The sequence below is a fragment of the Pseudochaenichthys georgianus genome, chromosome 23 (genome assembly GCF_902827115.2).
Source record: "Pseudochaenichthys georgianus chromosome 23, fPseGeo1.2, whole genome shotgun sequence".
Lineage (NCBI taxonomy): Eukaryota > Metazoa > Chordata > Actinopteri > Perciformes > Channichthyidae > Pseudochaenichthys > Pseudochaenichthys georgianus.
Genome location: NC_047525.1, coordinates 19,315,032 through 19,332,955, shown reverse-complemented (window position 1 = coordinate 19,332,955; position 17,924 = coordinate 19,315,032). Strand labels below are relative to the sequence as shown.

The window sequence follows — 17,924 nt, the reverse complement described above, 5'->3', positions numbered from 1 at the left end:
CTTCGCTGCTTTTGTGGAGGAAGTTACAGCGCCACGTACAGGCTCCTGCATGTACTGCAGCTTCTCCAGCGGTTGGAGCTACATGGAGCGGTCTCGTGTGGACAGACACTATCCTTTTATGTTGCACACTCTTCTTTGTCCTAAACACCATGATTAACAATGAAGTTAAAGTCTACTTTAGTGTAGGTCCAAAGCAGATGGAGGTTTTCACGCCACACCACCAAAGTTGACAACATCTGCTTGTAGTTTATTAAGAGCTGAAAGCATATCTCGTGTTTATAATCTACATTCTGAAAATGAAAAGGAAGAAAAAGTTTGAGTCGAGGCACGGGACTGTGCAAACCGAGGGATGTTGATTACACGTCACCCTTCTTTCCTCTCGGGCGATATAATTACGTGCTTAACGTTATAACATCTAAATCTATCTCAGAGTGCCGCTGCTGCCTGGAACGGCTCACATTACCCTGGAGTTTTATCAATATTTCCACAGCCAGTTAGTTTTCTGCTCTCCCACCACCTCACATTTAACAGCCACACTTCATTAGCAGATGTACATATTGCCCACAGGCTGACGTTCCTTCAAAACGCAAGAAAAGCCATTTCAAATATTCGCTCTCCTTCAGGCTCGGACACAAAGTGCTGTTTAAGAAAAAAAATTAAAGAAGGCGTGTGAAATAATAGGAAGTTCAACTGGATGCGTTTCTGAAGCTGGGGGCGACCTGTGGAGCTTCTCGGAGAAATAAAAAACAAGAGCTATCCAGTGAGGCTCTTCTTTCTTCTTTTTTGACTGCTTTTTAATATTTACATACAGGCTAACAACGATGGAGGCAGTTGTATGGGGTTCCTGTGATGTGGCGGTTAAGTGCGGAGCCGTTGAGAGCATTACGGAGCTCTAACCTGAACGGGGGGGGAACTTGCTTCTCATCTTTGTCGGGTAAAGAAGAGAGGCTCAGGCACGGCTGCTGGAGGGGAGAAAGAATCCAATAAGTTGGTGCAGGCTGGTGAGCAGGAGAAGGGCACAAGGGACACCACTGGAGTGAAGTTTTATTAGGTGCCTCTGCCAAGTTTATGGAATACAAGTAGGGGCTGTGGGTCTGCGTGCGTGCGTGCAGAAGGAGAATAGATTTTTTGAGCCTGATCCCCCCCCCCTATCTATTTCTCCACTGGATCACAGGAGAGACAGAGAAAGCAGTCAAGTGTTCTGACACTTGAGAAGATATGATTGCTTTTGACAGTGTGCCTACTTTTGGCTGTAATCCAAGCCTGGGGTTTAACCCTGGGATAACCCGCGCTGCACGTGGCATTAGAAATGTATCGAAAACCTGAGATAACTTCAGATATGGCTCTTGAGTTGAAGTGAAAAGGCCCCCTATATGGTTATCAAAGTCATGACCACAAAAAAGCTAGGAGTTTTGTCATTTTATATTGCATTTAAACTTGATATAATCAATAGATAACATGTTTTTATGTTTCTAGATCAACGCAGAGCTATTTGGTCGTCAAGCATCTACATTGTATTGATTTTAATAACTTTGATATGCCTAAAGTGTGTACTTCTTTGTTCCTTTATTATCTTGGAAATATGATCAGGAGTTAGTATCACTGTTTACTTAAAATTAAAAGACACAAATTGTGGGGCAAATAAACATGATAAGAACATCCTCAGTCTGCAAGGTATGTGACGGCCCGAGAGCCTGGGGCTTGTGAGTGTGCAGGTGTGTTGCAGGTCCTGCGATGGGGGTGGAGCTGAAGAGGCCAATCAGCATGACCGGGGACACCTGGCGGAGCCGAGGTGCTACTTAAGCCCAGCTGCCCGGAGTCACAGGGCCGTCATGACTCTCTCCAAGCCTGCTGCAGGAGGACTCTCGCCATGATCCTGTCCCCTCGCCCATCCTCCCCCGTTTCCGGTGTTGCGTTTGGAACGATGGTTTTTGGAACCCTTGAACGTCTCTCTCTGTTTGTCTGTTGTGGCCTACGGGCCGGTCATAACAACTGGGGGCTCGTCTATCGTGAGTATGAACCGGGAGTTAGTTGGGTTGTTTTGGCGTTAGCTGTACCTGAATTAGCCTGTGTTCGGGGCTAGTTGGTAGCCTGAGTTTTTTTGGGGGGGGAAGCGGGTGCAAGGGGGCACGCATCGCCCATGTGAATGTGAAAGCATATAAGGAAGAGGCAGGAGGTGAGTAGCTTAGACATTTGAATCATAGAGAGACAGCTAGAAAAGCTCTCTCCAAAATCTGACTTCAATACTTCTTTAATGCTGAATTACTTTGAAATGTAGAACTATGTCTTCTAATCCCACAACCATGTCATGTTTCACCCTTTTTTTCTGTATTTGTGAACCTGGTCTGGTTCCTCCAGCCTCCTTCAGGCGGAGAAGCCTGCATTTATACAGGCCGCGGGGCAGCTGTGCTTTGAAAGCCCAATGTCCACTGCAGTGTTCACGGCCTGCATGTAAACAGCAGGTGTAACGCATGAACACACACTAGCCACACATGCATGCTCGCATATAGTGCAAACACGGACAGATAAACATGCACAATTGAGCACAACCTCAAACAAACCATTAATGGGGTATTATCTATGGTACATTACACACACACACACACACACACACACACACACACACACACACACACACACACACAACACACACCGCAGTGAAAGTGCTGAGGTTCCCATCAACTTCACACGGCATTATAAAACTCCACTTCACTAGAGTACCAAACAAAGCAGTCGTTAAAAGTGAAAGCACCCAGTTGGTTACCTCCCACCACCAAAAAACACAAGCACACACACAAGCACACACACAAACACACACACCTTTAATGGCATCTTTTCTGCGGCACATTAGCCATTGTGTGGTAATTAATGGGAGAGTCATGGTGTTCAAAAAGCCAGTCTTCTCTCTGCAGACTAAGAGCTGTACAGCGCAACAATGGCTTAATGAGTAAACACACCGCGTGTCTCATGAATAAATTATTTGTGCCTCGCAATTAATTTTCCCTATTGAAGTTTGGAGAACAAGCAGGACTTCATAAATCAAAAATGGGAGGGTGTTGGGAGAGAGGACATGACGGCCACTTTTGGTGTGTGTGCCTAGGCAAGATCCTATCCAACATGTGTATTATCCGTGCAATGTTATCTGTGTGTGTGTGCAATTGTTAGGTCCGAGTTTACACTTGGTATATTAAAAAAAAAAATGTCTTGTTATTTATTGTTTACAGCAATAAATGTTTGTTTCAATGTGTCTTAATGTACATCTGTGTGTGTGTTAGTATGATGTTTGAAAAACGTACCGAAAGGAGCTTCCACGTTATCGGTCGGACTTGTCGTGGGATTCCAGACCAGCTGAGTTTCCGTAGCTCCTCTGTAAAACAAGAACACAAATACATGAGGGGCCATTTTAGATTAATTATTCTATCAATCATTTTAGGGTATACAAACTTATTTGTGTCTAAAAAAAATGGTGGTTGCCAACAAGGGGCTGTAAGAGACTACTTAATGTCATCACGCCGCCTTTAGCTTAACGTGGTTGGCTTTTTACTTCCAATGATTGCATTTACACTTCAAAAATCACAACGTGGTGTTAATATGTGGATATTATCTTGCTGAACAAGACAAGTAAGTATCATAAATGTGTGTTTGCCACAGAGAGATCGTTTTCTGCAATATACCAAAATGTCAAGGGAGCCTTTGAGATGCTCACTAATGCCACTTAAGGAATCCAAATCGAAGGCAATATCTAGTCTCATTCCTATCACTAAATCAATATCAAATCTATATTTTAGCAAGCACTATTTCATGCTAATTAATACAGCTTTACAGCGATGTAAGGCCTCAAACTCCAATGAAACAAAGTCCAACATAAACAGTTATCAAACCATTATTGGATCACGGATACGTTTTTCTTGGACATCTTTCAATAAATCAAATGGCCAACCAACCAACTCTTCACTGTCCAAACTTCCCCTCCTCTTCATCTCTTTTACTTCACTGAAATCATCTAATGGGTTTGAAGTGGATTATTAAAAAGATTCTCCGGTGGGCTGTAATGTCAGATAAATCTGATGGAGGTTTAAATTGAACTTTTAGATTGGCAGAGTAGTTCCCGCTGGGTCCATGAAGACCCAGAAAATATGGCCTAATGTTCGGTGCTACACAGACAGACAATTGTCCTGTCTTTCTCTCGAACACACAATTATCCAAAGTATGACAACCTGTGTCTTCTATCACATTTTTGGTGATCCTAGATAATAATTAGACTATCTTTAATGTGAAGTGTATAATTTCATAAATACATAAAGCTATTGTTTGCTCTGTTACACAATATTTACCAATCTGATGGATATTCTGATCCACAGTAAGTGTCTTTTTAGGCTAAATGTATTTCATTTTCAACCTCTTTTGGATAAGAGACATGATATTTCCTTCCCATCATATATTCTTCACTTAAATAACTGTTCTGAAGGAGAGTTGAATCACCAAATGAACTGTCTACCAAGACTAGGCAGTTAAGGATATCTATGTGTGTGTTCCTTCAGCAGTGTTTCTTAAAAAGCAGGAGTTTTCAGGATGAGTTCTCTCTAACATTAACTCATCCATTATTCACAGACATATCCTCGTCTGCCGGGGCCCTGCAAATCTACAAACCCCCGATTAGCATTCGACAAGACAAGTTGCCGCGGCCAAACCCAGGCAAATCGTAAAACGCAATAGAAATCTTTGCTTGTAATTGCTCCGCCGCTATTTTACCTGCATTCCAAGAGTGAAGGCAGGAGGGGAAATTGATTTCCGTGCAAATTAAATGGCACTGCCTTAATATACTTATCTTGGAGAAAAAAGAAACAACTGTACTTAATGAATAAGCCAAAGTCTTCCTCGACTCTTATTCAAGGCACAGGCTGGAAATGTATAAGTCGTTCGCACGGAGAGAACGATATTGATTAGTGCTGCCAAATGACTCTGCCGTGCCTGTTCTTCAAGGTAAATGCAATGGAGAGTCAGAGACAGATCGCAGGATAGGAAATAACAATCAGCTAAACAGCAATGGGCTAAGTCCATTGGCTAAATTGAGTGAAACGCATTAGAGCTTGTTCAGCTGAAGGGAGAAGCTATTCATTCACTATAGTTCCTGTGCATCTTCCACTTGAAATGTCCCCGGTGAATTTAATTATATAGAAATTCAATACAGTGATCTAGTGCAAGGCACGGCTGTTGGTTCAGAGGGAGTCAGGGCCCTACGGTATGGCAAGGTTTTTGATTATACCAAGGTTGTGTGTGCAGCAGCAAGAACAAAAAAAAGACTCTCGGACATGACACAATCCATAAAAGCTGTGTGTAAAAGCATTGGTGCAGACAAAGGAATAGCTGTTTATTAAAAGCATTTGCCTCTCGCTTAATCGTTTGCACTGGGCCCTAAATGAAATGTGCCGGTTTTTCTGAGATTGGCACTATAAGACACTTAGAGGGGAAGTCAACCAATTTAACATATTAAAGCTCAATCAAAAGGTAGTGTTAATTTTGTCAGCTACTTATTTTGAATTGAATCTTAGCCCTGTGTTTAATGTTACTAGTTTTGTAGTTTTTTTAATCGACGCCATCCTGAATTATAGTCAGGTTTTAGTTGCCTGAATGTAATTTCTCTCTCTTTAAAAGTAAAAAAAAAAAAACATTTAAGTAAAGTTTTAGTCAATCAGAGACTTCAAGCTTGTAAGTGAAATCTTGGGGCGTGCATTTTGAAAGCGATGAGTCAGTGTTCAGAGTTGCATTGTAAGTATTATAAGCCACAGGTTGACGCAGAAGGGTGCATGGCATAACATAGAAATCTCTGGTTCCTTTGCATCAATTGGATTTTATTTTTTTATTTTGTTCTTTTTGGGCAACCAGTGACTTTATTTGAGCGATAGCTCTGAAAGGGGGGGGCGACACATGGCACACAGTCCCAGGCCACATTTAAAACCGGGTACTATTGACCTCTTATAACAAGGACATTATAAGAGGTCAATACTATATCCATTGGAACCCTCTTTGCTAGTTTTCAGTTATACCCAGGAGAATGCGTTATTAAACAATACCTTATGTTACTGACATGGAACACACAAGATGGACGCCTGTAATCCTGTCTCTGCGCTCAACTCGTTTCCAGTCCCAGCGTGGTTCATTAAAATGCATATTCTTCTTTTTTTGCAGGCTCACGACCGACTAATTCCTGAGCCGTGGCAATTGATTGCCTACTGCATGTCAAAGCATTTATGCATACATTTATCAAATGTGCAACTTTCACAGCTCCCTATAGCGTCAAAGTGGATTTATTTTTACATATTTTATTCTCCGTACCTGTGTGTATCAATTTGAATGTCTTAATGCTCACGACGACATCTAGCTTTCATACATAGAGAGTGGCAGCCGCAGTAAAGTTTGTAGAAGGCACTTACAAAGTCCAAGACTTCTAAGGGGGGAATCATTATCCTATGTGCACCATTACATTCATTACTCTCCCAACAGCTAGTCAAGGGTGTCTCTCCTCCTGCCTCGCACCTTTTGAACCTTCATTTGCACTGTCAGACAAAGAAATGAGTCCATGAATCTTGTGGGCTCGGGCTTAATTAAACTATGTTATATTTCCCCCACCCGGCATTAATCTCACCACAGGGGGTTACAGAGAGGAGGGGTGAAAGGACGTGAGTTCGCTAATCGACTTTACATTGTGATTCTGCAGTGATCTCCAGCAAGCCTTGTCCCCTTTGGTCAAACACTTTGTATTTCAGATAAGGTGCCCTGAAGATGTTTGTATGTAGGTAGAAGTGTGCGGGAAAGGGCAAAGGTCACATATTTGTAGTATGTGGCCGACGGAACAAGCAGATGTTCCCGTTAGACCCATACATCATCGACGGAAAAAGATCACTCGCAGCCTTTGCTCATGTCTACCAAACTCTCTCCAATAGAGAGATGGACCACTGCAGAATCTAAATCAGTTACCGCAGCCCAGATGCTGCCGGTACTACCGATGCACTGCACTGATACAGTACATGAAAAGTCAATGGTCATAGTCTTCAAATTCACATATTGGAATTATTCCTGGGTAAAATGCTGCTTTAAGATGTGCACATACAGTGGGGATTTAGTCAGACACCAATTGTGCAAGTTCTCCCACTTAAAAAGATGAGAGGGGCCTGTAATTTTCATCCTAGGTACACTTCAACTATGAGAGACAGAATGGGGGGAAAGAATCCGGGAAATCATATTGTAGGAGTTTTAATGAATTAATTGGTAGATTCCTCGGTAAAATAAGTATTTGGTCACCTACAAACAAACAATATTTCTGGCTCTCAGAGACCTGTAACTTCTTCTTTAAGAGCCTCCTCTGTCCTCCACTTGTTAACTGTATTAATGGCACCCGTTTGAACTCGTTATCAGTAGAAAAGACACCTGTCCACAACCTCAAACAGTCACGCTCCAAACTCCACTATGGCCAAGACCAAAGAGCTGTCAAAGGACACCAGAAACAGAATTGTAGACCTGCACCAGGCTGGGAAGACTGAATCTGCAATAGGTAAGCAGCTTGGTGTGAATAAATCAACTGTGGGAGCAATTATTAGAAAATGGAAGACATACAAGACCACTGATAATCTCCTTCGATCTGGGGCTCCACGCAAGATCTCACCCCGTGGGGTCACAATGATCACAAGAACGGTGAGCAAAAATCCCAGAACCACACGGGGGACCTAGTCCATGACCTGCAGAGAGCTGGGACCAAAGTAACAAAGGCTACCATCAGTAACACACTAGGCCGCCAGGGACTCAAATCCTGCAGTGCCAGACGTGTCCCCCTGCTTAAGCCAGTACATGTCCATTCCCGTCTGAAGTTTGCTAGAGAGCATTTAGATGATCCAGAAGAGGATTGGGAGAATGTCATATGGTCAGATGAAACCAAAATAGAACTTTTTGGTAAAAACTCAACTAGACGTGTTTGGAGGAGAAAGAATGCTGAGTTGCATCCAAAGAACACCATACCTACTGTGAAACATGGGGGTGGAAACATCATGCTTTGGGGCTGTTTTTCTGCAGAGGGACCAGGACGACTGATCCGTGTAAAGGAAAGAATGAATGGGGCCATGTATCGTGAGATCTTGAGTGACAACCTCCTTCCATCAGCAAGGGCATTGCAGATGAAACGTGGCTGGGTCTTTCAGCATGACAATGATCCCAAACACACCGCCCGGGCAACGAAGGAGTGGCTTCGTAAGAAGCATTTCAAGGTCCTGGAGTGGCCTAGCCAGTCTCCAGATCTCAACCCCATAGAAAATCTTTGGAGGGAGTTGAAAGTCTGTGTTGCCCAGCGACAGCCCCAAAACATCACTGCTCTAGAGGAGATCTGCATGGAGGAATGGGCCAAAATACCAGCAACAGTGTGCGAAAAACTTGTGAAGACTTACATAAAACGTTTGACCTCTGTCATTGCCAACAAAGGGTATATAACAAAGTATTGAGATGAACTTTTGTTATTGACCAAATACTTATTTTCCACCATAATTTGCAAATAAATTCTTTAAAAATCAGACAATGTGATTTTCTGGATTTTTTTTGCCCCACTGTATGTTATCTTTTGCATGGTATTCAAGATAATTTACCTCTGCCATTAAGGAGCTTTGCTCTAAGCAAATGGGTAGAAACTCAAGATCTGTGCTAAAATCAGACTTAATATAGACCTGCTGTTTTATTTGCAGCCATTAAGCATTGGTATATGCTTGCAGTTGAGCTTAAAACGTGCAGAGTTTCACTTTTTTCCCTTGGTGTTGTGGGAGAGAAAACTCACTCTGACGATGTAAACCTAGGGATTTCAGCCTTTACAGAATATTGACTTCTTTATAAACCTATATAACAAACTACATGAAATGGAAAACCCATTAAGACACATAATAGGGCCCCTTTAGATATCACAAATAGCTACATCTGGCATCTCTCTCTCTCTTTAGATCAATGTTGTTTTATGCCTAGTCCTTGTTTAGTAAAGACATAATACCATGATCCATTGGTAGAATAGAATCTAGTGTGCTTTATTCTAATGCAAATACACTCATGTGTCTATATCCCTATCCCCAATTCCTTATCTACAGCTACACTCATCTCCAGTGTCAGAGGCATCATTTTAGAGAAGTAAAGCTCCAGCCCCCACAGTGGGCCGAGACAGAGAGGGCAACATGAGCATAGTTGACGTACAGGCTAAATTGCAGATGTCGTTTCATTAGTGAGAGGCTAGCTCATCTCTCAGAAAGCATATATGGCTCTCCAGGGCATCTCTCGTGCATTCCGAATAAGACAGCTCCAGTGGAATAAATTAAAGACATTTCATGACATTTTGGAAATTAATCTGTGGTGTTTTTTTTGGCTCGGCGGGTACTTGTCACAAAGTTGGGGTTGGGGAAGTTTTTCCGACTCTCCCGGAGGCGGCGAGGGGCTGGCTGTATCCGTCAGTTTGGGCGCGCAAAATTAACAATGCAAACGAGCCATTTCTAACCGACACATTTGTCAATCCTCTCTATATAAAAAGTACTTCTAATTGATGCTGTAAAAGACGTTCCTTTCTCGACGGGAAGAATGCAGCGCCAACTCATTAAAGTAAAAACATCAATTTACAGTCAATTCACCCCACAGGCAATCATTTCAAAGCGTACATTTAAAAGTGCAAGCGGGGGCAAGGAAACACAGAATGTCCCTTTTGGGACCAATAAAATACCAGATTATTATATATATATGCTTGGGAATTAGAGTGATATCTATCGTGGGTGTTTATCATGCTGGCAGGCGCGGAGCTGTGGGGAAAAGTCTGGAGAGCTTTATTCCTCGCTGGCATTAAAACACCTGTAACATCAGCAATGTGCAACTCAAGGGCAACTGCCGCTAGCCTTTTCCTCTGTGCGTCTATTGTATTCCATTATGCATGAACTTACAGGGGTGCACTTTGTTTTGGCTGGAGTTAAACTGGGGACCACTGGGGGTGATTAGGACACCATGTACCTTCTGTTGAACACCCCACAACAGCTGCTCTGATGTGGAACTCTCGGAGGTAATGGACGCCCAATGACTATTGAAACAGTCAGAGGGCAAAATATAAATAAATATCATGTTTGTGACTTATTTAACCAGCCAAGATAACCTAATTATAATAAAACATTAAACGGTAGTGCTGTCAACAATTTTATTTATTTTTATTTTAGTCCTGCGTTGAAAGTCCTTTTAAGTGTTTTAATCATGTTTAGACATTACCATCCTGGTGATTTAGTCAGGTTTTGGTCAGTATCTTTTAAATAAGGTCTGTGGTTTAAACAACGCTGAACATTAGCCGCCTTTAGCTTAGCGATGGTGATGAGGAGCCATGCATCCATGATGTAGTTTGTTAATGGACTAATGTTAGATTTTACTTCTACCGATTGATTTGACTATCTATTGGGCTCGAGGACTGGCCGAATGAGGGCTCTCAATATGAGGCAACTAGTTAAAGGAAACAAAAATCAAATAAAGTAAGTATGAGAGTGTGTATGTGATCGTAAGTGTGAATGTGATAGTGTGTTCCTTCACTTCTTCTCCCATGTCTGCCTGTCTACTTGACTGTCAGTCAGTCCACCTGCCAGTGTGCACGGTTCTGTATGAAGGCCAGTATGAAGAATGGAAGACGGCGAGAGGTGCTGTCAGTCAGTGCTGGCTGAGCAGGGAGCTGAAGGCAGCAGGAGGGCGGACGGTTGGCGGGCCGGAGCCATGCACTATTCAGGCATCATTCAGACGGAGCGCGACCACTGGGGCAAAACACCACAAGGTTCCTCGGCAAAATGCACGCACGGGAATACCACACGCACCTGCCCAAACTGGGGTCTGTATGAGAAATCTACCTCACCAAAACACTGTTTGCATGAAATGTATAGTAAGATACTCAATGGTAGACTTTACTTGTAACAGAGTATTTTTCAAATGTATTATTGCTACTTATACTTGTGTACAAAATCTAAGTACTTCTTCCAAGTGTTTGTTGCATTGTTTGAGAAGCCTGGGACTTTTTATATTCAGATATTCATTACCAAAACAATGCTGTAGCTATTGTGAAATAACAATAAAGCCTTTGACGGTTGAATCCCCTGCGATACCTATGAAAGTCTTGGATAATAAAGCTATGCTGAATAGAAGGTAAATGCCATCCCTTCTCCTCTTGTAAAAAGGTGTTGTCCCTGTGTCATCGGATGCTATTTTGCCATTGAGGTCAAAAAAACAATACAATCAGGACAGACACCTTTATCATGCAGTTTATTAAAAAGTTAAGCTCCCCACCTATAAACCTTGAATGCTGTGAGAGAGTCCTGAACGGTCTAACTCATACAGAGGACAAAGTGATGGCGCCGGGGAGCAGACGGCTCATAAACTAATGGGACTCTTGTAAAAAGATACTCCCCCCTGGATTATACCTGCTCAGGAGGCCTGATGGATGGCCCAGATGGCTGGGGGAGAGGACACCGAGCATAGATGAGCGTACAGGTGTGAGAATAAGTGTGTGTGTGTGGGAATGTGTGCGTGATATAACACCGACTTGTATAGTCAATTCCCAGAGGCTTTCCTTGCCGTTAACTGATTCACATGGAACAGGTTCCGAAATATGTGACCTGGTGAAATTTTTTAAGAAACATGTACTATGACTTTTTTTATTTATTTATAAATCCTTTTATTGGACGGAACTACATTTCAGGTATTTCCGAAAACTATTCATTATACGTGAGATGAAATAAATAAAATGTTTACTTGTCTATAGAGACACCCTCCGTCTGAAACCAGAGCCCAGTCTTCTCTGATTGGACAGCCGGCCGGCTCTGTTGTGATTGGTCAACCGCTTAGAGCTGTCCCGCCCCTAAGTGTATCACGTAAAATGTGTTGGTTCGCTAGCCAATAAAAGTGTGAGTGTTACAAAGTGATGTCACTAAGTTACAAAAGTAAACAAAATAAGTTATTGCTTACTTTTCTGGGTGTTGGGTTGTCATTTGTAATATAATAATACAGTAATTTGCTAACTTTTTTCTCTTTTTTGGCCTTAATGAAAGAAAAGAAAAGGGTTCTATCGCTAATGTGTGTACATATATTATACTCTTTACGGGTCAAGTAGACCTAGCAGAATTAATTTATTATTAATGTCTAATCTGGCTTGCACATAAACGCATTTTTTCTTACATAACTAAATATAGAAAATAAGCTGCAGGTTTTTAAATGTCTTCCCCTGGATATAAAAAGCATCCTGGTGCCCAGCAGAGAACAGGTGCAGACTGTAAGTGTGTTCAGTGAAGCTTCACTGAGAAAAGAAAAGAGGAAAAATTCACAGGGAAGACCACCGTGTAACATCTGAATAAACTAATTCAGACAAGCTACTGACACAGAAGACAGCTGGAGGTTGGACCAACCTTATTGAGTCAGGTGTTTTGCCTGGGGACATGTAGCAAGCAGCGCACACACGCACGTATAAACATACATGCACAGATGCATACATATACCAGGGACTGGTAAAAGGAACACACAGGGTGGTAAAGCAGAAACAACAAAATGCTGTGACTTCTAGATTTAGCATTTCTCACAGTAGCCACTTTCTAATAAAATAACCTACAGTGCATTCCTTTTCTTCCAACTAACTTTAGTCTAAAGCAGCTAATGCTTCTCCCTGTGCTGTTTCCAAAAGATGTACCTACGTGGACAGTCATGCTGTGTTATCTCTACTTCTACACACCCCTGAAATTGTCACACAAGGACAGCGCATTCAAACGCGGCATTAGGGCCGAGTTAAATTGAATTACATCGCCACTTCCCACTTTGATGGCGGCTATTAACTTTGCAAACAGCGCTGATGGTAAGCCTATCATATGGTGGCGGCTGTGTAACAGGATTGTAGCAATGCGGGGTGTGCGGAGAGCGAACTGTGGCAGAAAGGTGGCAGGCCTCCTAACTGTAGATGCTGCAGTGAGGGGTGATGGGAGTTAGGGAGAAGCATGCTGTAGTGAGGTGTTACAAAGAGCTGCAGCACCCCCAACAGAGGGGAGAGACACACACAGGCAGCAAGGCGAGGCGAGTGTGTGTTATTATGGACAATTATGTATGTGTTCTTATGTTATTTGCGTTGTGGATTTCACATAAATTGACAGTATAGTTTGTCAACAAGTGCGGAGGTACATGTCCGAGCTAAACTGAAAGTACAAATAAGAAGAGAAGACAAACAATAAGAGCAACTGACAGAAAAGGGAAGTAAAAGATAGTCAGGATAAATTACCAAGAAAGGGGAAGAGGGGAAAGGACCATTGCCATAGCAACAGCAGTATTTCTGCCATCCAGCGATAACTGCCGGATGTCAGATCTCGGTCTTAAAATCAATTAAAAAGAAAAGAAAGATATGCAGGGAGTCCATAAATCTGACAGTGTAACTCACAGCGCATCATAGAAAGTATACATCATTAAAAAATAGTCTAGGGGAAAAACACATTACAAATACACTTGAACGTCACACACTACAAATCTACACAACCTCATCTTGAATTGTGAACAGAGCTGTCAGAAAAAAATGGAATAGCTCCAAAGTATTAAAGAGGCCTAACCCTTTAGTTTTCCTTTCCTGTAGTGTGTTATCCCCCTGTCTGAAACGCCTCAATTTGACGTGATATGTTAAGGGGCGGGACATCTCTAAGCGGTTGACCCATCACATCAGAGCAGACTAGGCTCTGGTTTCAGACAGAGGGTGAAAAGAGGTGCTGCACCACAGGCAGTATGAGAACAATAAAGCATTTTTGAACACAAGGCACATAATACAAATATGAACCTGAAGATGATTATAATATGTCCTATTACAAATATTTAATGAATTCAAAAATATGTTAGTCCACCATAGTGTCTGCACTTTTTTTTTCTGGAACTATGCAAAAGAACTAGGAACTTGATGTCTCAAATGATGAATTTAAATGTGTAATTGGCTTAAAATGTAAGCATATTCCTCCAATCTGGCAGCTTATGTGAACATGTTACTGTGTTGCATTAACCAGAAGTGACACTCGTGAATGGAGTGGCTAAAAAGTCTGTTCTCTTTTTTTCCCTCAGTATCTGAAAAGAGTCCCTGTTCAGTGTCTGAGCGTTCAGTGGGCGTTGCGTTCAGGTTCACTCAGCAGACAGGCTCGCCTCAGGACATCAGGAATAATTAGCTGAAATCAACCTGACATCAATCACCCTGCTCTCACCACACGCACAGGTCACCTTCTACACGACCTTACATGCTAAACAGGCCGCTGAAACAACCTCTCGCAAGACTCAATGGAGAGAAAGAGGAGGGGAGAGGGAGAGAAAGGGAGACTGACAGGGATGTGCAGAGTGTGTGTGTGTCAATGGTAAAACATTAGCTCTAACAAAGAGTGGGACTATAAATATGTTCTGCATGTCATGTGTTTGTTTTGGTCGATTGAAAAGTTGTTTGCAGAGTTAAAGGGATCCTCTGTATTGTCTTTCTTTACCTACGTATCTTGTCATTTGTTTTTGTGAGCTGGTTTTGTTATTTAGTCACATTGCCGTGCCTTTCATGTGTATCATTTGCCTGTACTAAAAAATTAATTAAATATAATATTAAAAGATGAAATAATGTGGGCATACTTAACATGATCATATCTGAACTCATTGGGTCAAATTGGGTTTTGTGACCCCGTTTTGTAAAGTTGGACATATAAATTATAAATAAATAAAATATGTATAAAAAAGGGAAGAAAATATCTATATAAAACTTAAGAGGTTAGAGTTAAGAATGTGCAATAAAAAAGAAGGAAATCAATTAAAAAATATATATTTATACAAACATAAGAAGTTAATAATAAAAAATAAATAATATAATTTACATAAACAAATATTACAATAAATACAGAGGTTTATAACTATGAATAAGATATTGCTGCTGTGAAAAGTGTATTCAAGCATCCGAACTGTTGCCTTTTTTCACCCTGGACTGCCTTCAATCCAATCCAGATCGACAGGAATCTTTTTAAAACACTTAAAGCATAAATAGTACAACGCTGCTACACCATCTGACGTGACAAAAAAAAGACATAGTGGAGCTAGCTGTTATGTTAAGTAATGGTCTGTCATTTTAGAAAATCACAAATCAATCACACAGTGACCAACACGGTCAGAGAGGAACACGCCTCCGCTCTCCAGAGACCGGCAGTCCCCGGGATGTCGAGGGGCTTGGCCCAAAAACATGGCTGCCTCTGCAATTAATTACATGTCCAAGAGAGGAACCAACCAATGGATCATCGCGGCCCTGCTCTTCCTTTGAGCTCAAGGACAGTCACAGTTTCTCTTTAAAATAAGGGGGGGTCAACCCCTGCTGACAGTGTCCATTGCTACGTGTGGGAATTAGTATGGGGGGGGGGGGGGTATGTGTCAGACACCCTCAGCTTTCAGGACTAGGATTAATCCTTCTTGTCATCTTCCTGATGTGTAAAATGTCTTGTACATAATCAAAGACGGCAACTTCCTAAACCAAGATCCAAACATAAACTACGAGCAGGCATTGATGTTATTTATTTTTGTCGCAGAAATATTTTTTACCAGTTCGCTCTAATGGTTGCCATTTTTTTTGTATTCTCATCTTTATCCCCTTCTTTGCTGCTGCCATGGCCCAATTTCCAATCATTAAAGTTTCATCTTATCTTATCTGCCCTCCCTTCCCCTATCACCCCTCATCACCCCCCCTCCCCAAGCCTTCGCTTAATTATGTCCCGTGAATGAAGTTCATCTTTCATGCTGCCAGCTGTGTGGCTCGCCCCGTTCTGGGCTATCTAATCATGGCGCGGAGACTAAACTAAATTTAGACAGCCGGCTTGTGATGCCTGGCGGGTCCTAATGGGCGCTGACACCTCGAGACACTCTGCTGATGTACAGGGTTCACTCGCGACCACCGTTGACTAACGCTGACGTCTTGTGAAACTGTTTGTTTTGTACAAAAAGTTTTCAAGGGGATCGTGCTTGGACGTGAAGCACTGTGCTGACTAAGGCCATTTAAACTTAATAATGCAGCATTTACATTTTAGGAGCTTAGCCAATGCTCAGAGTGTGTGTGTGTGTGTGTGTGTGTGTGTGTGTGTGTGTGTGTGTGTGTGTGTGTGTGTGTGTGTGTGTGTGTGTGTGTGTGTGTGTGTGTGTGTGTGTGTGTGTGTGTGTGTGTGTGTGTGTGTGTGTGTGTGTGTGTGTGTGTGTGTGTGTGTGTGTGTGTGTGTGTGTGTGTGTGTGTGTGTGTGTGTGTGTGTGTGTGTGTGTGTGTGTGTGTGTGTGTGTGTGTGTGTGTGTGTGTGGCATTTACAAACTGGCGACAAGGGGTACAACACACACACTTGTATTGGAGTTGTGAACCAACGCCACGTCTTTTGACCGAATATGCTTTGCTGATGCAGTTTAACTAACGACATGCACTGAGGAACATCTCTGTTTAATGAAAGGGGACCTATCATGCAAAATGCACCTTTGTACGTCTTTTGTACATGAATATGTGTCCCCGGTGTTCCAGGGAACTCACCAAGTGTCAGAAAACACAACCCTCTCTATTTTCCTCCATACCCAAATCTCTAAAACAGGGGCTGCAACGGATCTGATACAGACTGATCCAGATTTGAACACTGTCCTGACGTCAGGAAGGTGGCGCTACGGCTATTGGTCAATTCTCCACCTATCAGGGGAATGAGCGGTTGGGCCACGGCCGGCCATTGCTGCTCGAAAGCGCTGGAGACGCTGTAGTACATATGCCAGGCCTGTAAGTGGCGCTGTAGTCTGCCACAAAAGCAGCGAAGAAGACTTCCCTTGCATGGTTGCCATGGTTGGCCTTCTGTTTATTCTCCGCTGTGGCTCTTTTCTCTCCCTGAGGCAAGCTTTTGCGCCTCCTGCTTTAAAACAAGTGAATAATGACTGACTCTATATAATCATATGTAAGGGATCATGTGCAGCGACGCGGTCATGGAGCCCGACGCGGCATGAAGGCACATTGTGCAATGTGCACATTATCCCGCTTATTATATGGCCACATTCTCGACAAAGTAACAACATGACTCCCAATATTAATTGAAATGCTTTTATGGATTTAGAAAATGATTGTATTGATTTAAAAAATAGTTGTATTGATTTAAATTGACATGCATCCGCTAAGAAAAGTAGTCCGTTGTTACCGTTTGAACTAACGTAGCAACGGCAGGAACTGCTTCGATAGTGTTTTTGAGGAGCTTTTTGATTACAGATTTGAAAACATCGTTGCTTGCTTTAAAAGTAGCACAGTTCATGATGTCAAACCTTGGAAAGTATCTAGATATCCCTGCCCTAATGCCAAAGTAACTGGCAACTGAATATATGTCGCCGTAGCTATGATGTCTATGTCTGGACCGCTGCGTAAAAAGGAGGGTTTCTGCCCCATTACTTCTCTTCTTACTTCTATAAGAATAAAACACAGTGGACAGAGATCTCTTTTTCTCCCCCTCTTCTCCCCGCTGCAGCTCCCAGCAGCTGATCTCAAAGCACGCGCCCCTCTCCTGCAGGGGGGCGTGGTCAGCTGCAGCACACAGAATCAGCCCCCTGCAAAAACAGCGCTGGAAAGAGCAAATAGAGCTAAATGAGGCATGGCTAAAATGCAGGATCTGTTTGGTATTTTGAAAAAAAAAAAAACTATATTTATATAGGTATGGCCCTACAATATATTGTTCAAATATAGCATGATAGGTGTCCTTTAAGGAGTGTCAAACAGGTTAATAATGCAACTTTCTTTAACTGCGATTAATGCGCGCATTCTTTCTGACCCTCGGCCTGCTCCGTAGTTTGAGAAACAGCCGCAGTAACATCGTGGATAGTGAGCAGAAACAAGCCTCAAACGCAGACAGAACAGTTCGGCT

At 42.4% G+C, this 17,924-nt stretch overlaps 1 protein-coding gene across 3 annotated transcripts in view; it reads right to left on the bottom strand.

Moving 5' to 3' along the window:
• Positions 1–17,924, bottom strand: part of tbc1d22a (TBC1 domain family, member 22a) — a 123,097-nt gene that overhangs the window by 92,437 nt on the left and 12,736 nt on the right. For all 3 annotated transcript variants that reach the window (XM_034112607.2, XM_034074668.2, XM_034112608.2), the window contains exon 6: positions 3,297–3,367. In XM_034112607.2, the coding sequence (XP_033968498.1) occupies positions 3,297–3,367 (71 nt within the window). The remainder of the gene's footprint in view (positions 1–3,296; positions 3,368–17,924) is intronic.